The sequence below is a fragment of the Panthera tigris genome, chromosome A3 (assembly GCF_018350195.1).
Source record: "Panthera tigris isolate Pti1 chromosome A3, P.tigris_Pti1_mat1.1, whole genome shotgun sequence".
NCBI classification, from domain to species: Eukaryota; Metazoa; Chordata; class Mammalia; order Carnivora; family Felidae; genus Panthera; species Panthera tigris.
Genome location: NC_056662.1, coordinates 88,760,955 through 88,765,895, shown reverse-complemented (window position 1 = coordinate 88,765,895; position 4,941 = coordinate 88,760,955). Strand labels below are relative to the sequence as shown.

Sequence of the window (4,941 nt, the reverse complement as noted above, 5' to 3'; positions counted from 1 at the left end):
GTCTGGGAAATCCCTGTAGTCGGAGCCCGTGAGGACTCAAGGAGGACTTAGGCCTGCCAGGGAGAGTGACCCCAGCTCCCTGGGGAGCCCTGAGAGTTCTCAATCCTAGAGTGCAGGGAGAAAGAGAGATGGGGGTTGTTTCCAAGGCTCTTAAATCCCTGGGCTCAAAGAGGACAAGTATCAGGCATGGGAGAGCCTCGCCACCTCGTGGGGACATGTGGTACTCCTCACTAAGTCCTGGCCAACCAGCCTGGTGGGAAGAGAGGGAAACAATCCCGATGGGGCAACTACACTAGGGTTGTGCTGGCGCTGACGGGTCCCACAGCCCCACAGGGGCAAGGGGCCAGGTGAGGAGATCACCCAACCCTCACCAGACAGAAGGGGCAGCTCAGGCTGGCCTGGCCCCACCTGCAGGAAGGAATCTTAGAGCTCATCTGTTCTAAGGAAAGAGAAGCTCAGAGGGAGGAGGGCCCTGTGCAGGACCCCACATCTCTGTTACAGTGGGAAGTGAGACCAAGGGTTCCTGACTTCAAGTGTCATGCATTTTCCCATAGGTCTGGTGAGTCCAGAACAAGTGGTCCAGACTGAAGTCCAGCCCCAGTGAGGTCCAAAACAGTGAGTTCTTGCTGTAGGTCAGCAAGGGGGACGGCATGTGGGCTCCAAGTGGGGCTCCAGATTGATCCGGACCTTGAGATTAAAAGGCAATACATACTATCCAAATCTATGGGTACCTACTGCGATGCTAGCACTGTGATGACCATTTACAAACATTAGGTCATTCAGTGCTCACAATGACCCTTTGAGGGAGGTACCATTTTCAGATTAGGAAACCAAAACACCAGGGAAACAATTTGTCCTGGATTACCAGCTGGTAAAAGGCAAAACGGGGATATGAATGCAGTGCTTTTGACTCCAGTGAAGGCAAATGTTCTGCTGGGCAGAGAAAGAGCATGAGTCACTAGATCCCTCCTAGGGAAACTAGCAGGGCATTGCCAGCTCCAGCCCAGAGCCTGGGCTCCAGAGATGAGCTACTCAGGGTTCTCTTGGAGGAACTGCCTCAGTGCGCCCTCTGCTGTGCATGAAAAGGAACAAAGAGAGCTCCCTCCTACACCATCAAGTCGCAGGGCTGAGTCCTGGAGTTGGCTGGCAGGGACCATGGGCTCTCCTCCTAAATATGGGCCAGGGGCGAGGGGCTGGTTGGCTGGCTCTAGACTGCCACCACTGTGGAGCTCCCAGCTGCACATCCTATATCCACCGACTGGCAGAAGGATGGGTTTGGTCACACACCTAATTTCTTAGGGCTTCCCTCTCTTCAAATATTGCCCACCTCCTCCAAAGGCATGTTGGTCCCAAGCCCACCCCACTGAAGATTGGGACCATGGGCCAGATGGACTCTACCAGGAGGAGCCATGACAGCACCCTGAGGAGATGGGATCCATTCAGAAAACTGTCATATAGGCAAAGGGTAGAATTGGGAATCCAAGAGGGCCAGGGAAGCTGGGAGTCAGGCCCTGAACCCTAAATACTCTTTGAATAGGCCCAAGATGAGGAAAGGGTAGTAAAGACTGGGTCGATATAGGTAAAAGCATGATGGAGGAACAGGCATCTGGGCATGTCCATCTCTGAACCGAGCTTGCCACTGGGCAGTGCTCAGTGACAAGAGGCAGACGCTCCCAACACAATGCCCCTGGATATAAGGGCAACTCCCCAAGTTTGGGTTAATTGCTTTAGGGAACACCCCTGAGCCCAGCAAACCAGGAGTCAGTCATGGGCCCTGTGTCAGAGAAGGCAGGCATTAATAAAGGACAATCCACATTTTATCTGTATCTGCTTTTTACACATACATAAACTCTCAGAAGCCTCTTCCCTCCATCTGGGGGACAGATGGCAGGTTCTGGAGGGAGGAGGCATGAGAATGAAGACATGAAGTTCAACACAAGGTCCTGCTACCATGAGCACAGAGCATCCTTGTGTGCCAAACTTGCACCATCCTCCCTCCCCTGCAGGCTGGGAATCTAACATGGACCCTCCTATTTGACATTAGCTCAGCCATGGACTGGCCATGAGACCCAACTCTTTCTCTTCAAGGCTTTGGCTTCTTGTGCTGCTTTTCCCACCCCTAAAATTCTATTCCTGGGGAGAGAGAACACCAGTAACCCTAACTTCTCTCCCCCAAGCTTCCCCTAACTCAGGGCAGTCAACACACTCCTGAGAACTAGGACTCAGGCCACCCAAGGCCCTCATGCTGGCTGGCTCTGGGGGCAAGACAGTAGACATGAGTGCTTATCTGGGTAAGGCAGGATTGGCAGTACCACTGTGGCAGGATGTGGGGGAGGCATAGGGCTCCTGGGTGTGCCTGAAAGAGGGGGAAGAAAGCCCCAGGGAGCCAAGGGCATTGGCTTATTTATCGTAGAAGTCAACGTGGGCTCCAGACTTGAACGTGTCCTTTTGCAGCAAGCTTAGCAGTTTCTGGGCTGACACCGTACAATCCACAAGCTCCCCTTTTGTCTTCAGCTCCTGCAGCCTTTTTCGCAAGTCTGGGTCCATCGAGGTCTCCCGGGCCAACTGCTGCATGTCTGTGTCCAGCGGACCTAGGGCATGAAGTGCAGGAGCTGAGGTGACATGGCTGAGGCAGGGGCCCCTGCTGTGTGTATGGAGAGTGGTGGAGTCAGGTCTGGCCACAGGCAATACCTCATCCTGGCTGACAAGGGTGGTTAGTGTCACCAAAGGGGGTCACCAAAAGGGTCAGGGTCATTCTGTCACTATTGAGTTCCAGACTCACAAATTCCAATGCCCAGTGAACATGGTATCTCCAGACCACTATGTCTACCAGCAAGCTTATCACCTCCTGTCCAACCAGCACCTCCTCCTGCCTTTTTCATTTCTATTAATGAAGTACTCTTCTCTCAAGCTCAAAACCTCCATCCCTGTCTCCTCCCTCCCCACTCTGTTCCCACAGCCAACAAGTCAGCAAACAGGACCGATCTGCCCCTATATATGCTGATAATCAGGCCCTTTATACTCCCCTGGTTCTCTCCCTGTTCCAACTCCTCTGTAGCCCTCTGCTAAATGCCCTGTGAGACAGGTAGCATCTTCCCTGTTTCACATAAGGAAATGTGGTACAGGCCTGAAATTCAAACCCTAATTGTTCTCAAACTCTAGTCTCTCAGACTTTCTGCCCGCCCCCCCTGCCCCCCTGCCCCCCTGCCCCCTCCACCCAGTCCAGGTGACTCCCAACTCCCAACTCTACTCCCTATTCTGGCTAGCTCTCACCTCTCACTTGCTGGGAGTCTGTATTTCCCTTAAGGAGTGATGGTTAATGATTCAGGGACAATATACTCTGTGGATTCTTTCTTGGAGGGGATGGACTAGGCCCTTTGCCCACCCCTGAGGGGAACCACCCAGCCAGTTCTGGGTGACAGGGATGGTGGTAATGCCCCTCCTACCTGGGGCATAGCTCAGCACCCTCACACTAGGCTCCTCTGTGGCTAGGACCTGGAACATCATGTCTCGGGCTGCCTTCCCGGCACAGTATAGTCCCCAGCCCTTAAAGGGCTGCAGAGCACAGATGGACGAGATGTTAACCACAGTCCTGATGAGGCCAGGACTGTCTGGAAAGGCCTTCAAGATGCTGGAAGTCAGGCAGAGCATGGAGGTCAAGTTCAGAGCCCAGTAGTTGTTCACTTCAGCTGGGTCGGCCAGGTCCACAAGGCCTTTGGACACGTCCCCGAGAGTGCCTGAAAACCAGACCATAGGAATCACTCTGTGCAGATGGGTCTCTTTCCTCAGCCTTCTCCAAGTTCCTCCAGACACCCCCCTCCCATCCAAACCTAGAGGAATCTCCCTAGTGCTTCTGAAGACTTCTCCCTCTTTCCGGCTCTGCAGACACACCTGGGGTTGTTCACTCATCCCAAGCTGGAAACTGAAAGGGTGCATGCCCCGCTCTGGGCCTGGAGGTAGAACTCAGGCGGCCATTTGGAAAAACTGGTAATTTACTTCTGCTGGAAGACCTCATGCCCTGACTCAGGCCTCCGCCAGAGGGCGCGGAACAAGGAAAAGATCAGGAATGTTCTACAGGCATTTTGGAAAATTTGCCCTGAAACGGGAAGGGGTGGGGAGGGTAAGCCTGAACCGCACCGATGGTACCGAGTCTTCCTCCATACCTTGCTGAAACAACCAGGATTTTTAGACATCTTATCTGATTCCTAACAGTCACCTTTAAAGTTCCCTGCGGTTCGGGAAAGTGAGAAGGAGCGAGAAGAGGCAGGGGCATTAAGCACTATTGCTAGGGCTCCCCTGGGGAGTCCGCCCCTGCCGGCGGGCGTCTTACCCGCATTGTTGATGAGCAGCACCCGTTGCAACCCCTCGGGCCTGGGAAGCTCGCGCACGGCGCCGAGCAGCTGTTGCAAACTGTCTTTGACGCCCAGGTCGGCGGACACCCGCACCACGCGCAGGCCCGGCCGCTCGGCAGCCAGCTCGGCCTCCAGCTGCCGCAGGGCCTCGTCGTTGCGGGCGCTCAGGACCATCAGAGAGCCGGGCGACAACAGCCGGGCCAGGAGCGGGGCCAAGGCGCGGCCGAAGCCACGGGAGGCCCCGGTCACCACGCACACGGCGCGTCCCAGGCCGCCCTCCTTGCCACCGACACCCTCCATGCCTCCGAACTGCGACAGCTCTCGCCAGACCCGAGACTGGCGGGGGGCGGGGCGGGGCGGGGCGGCCGCGGTAGGAGTAGGCGGAGGTCCGGCCGCAGGGGGGCGGGAACCGAAGGCTTCGGCTGCGATTGCTGGGCAACACTTTCCATGGCCGCTTGCGCGGTCCCAGGGTGTGGGAAGAGGTCAAAACGAAAGGGCCGGGAAGCACGGCCCCCGCGGGGAATCCTAGTCCAGTTCTGGGCGTGGCATCATTCTCCCACCACCACCTAGTTCCCACCCCCTCACTGCC

At 55.8% G+C, this 4,941-nt stretch overlaps 1 protein-coding gene across 1 annotated transcript; it reads right to left on the bottom strand.

Moving 5' to 3' along the window:
• Positions 1-1,799: 1,799 nt before the first annotated feature.
• Positions 1,800-4,683, bottom strand: SPR (sepiapterin reductase). Its single transcript, XM_015538019.2, has 3 exons — positions 4,331-4,683; positions 3,447-3,737; positions 1,800-2,591 (listed from the first exon to the last, which is right to left on the bottom strand). Exons 1-3 carry the CDS (start codon positions 4,650-4,652, stop codon positions 2,401-2,403), a joined length of 804 nt encoding a protein of 267 aa, XP_015393505.2. The 5' UTR covers positions 4,653-4,683; the 3' UTR covers positions 1,800-2,400.
• Between the last annotated feature and the right edge of the window lie 258 nt (positions 4,684-4,941).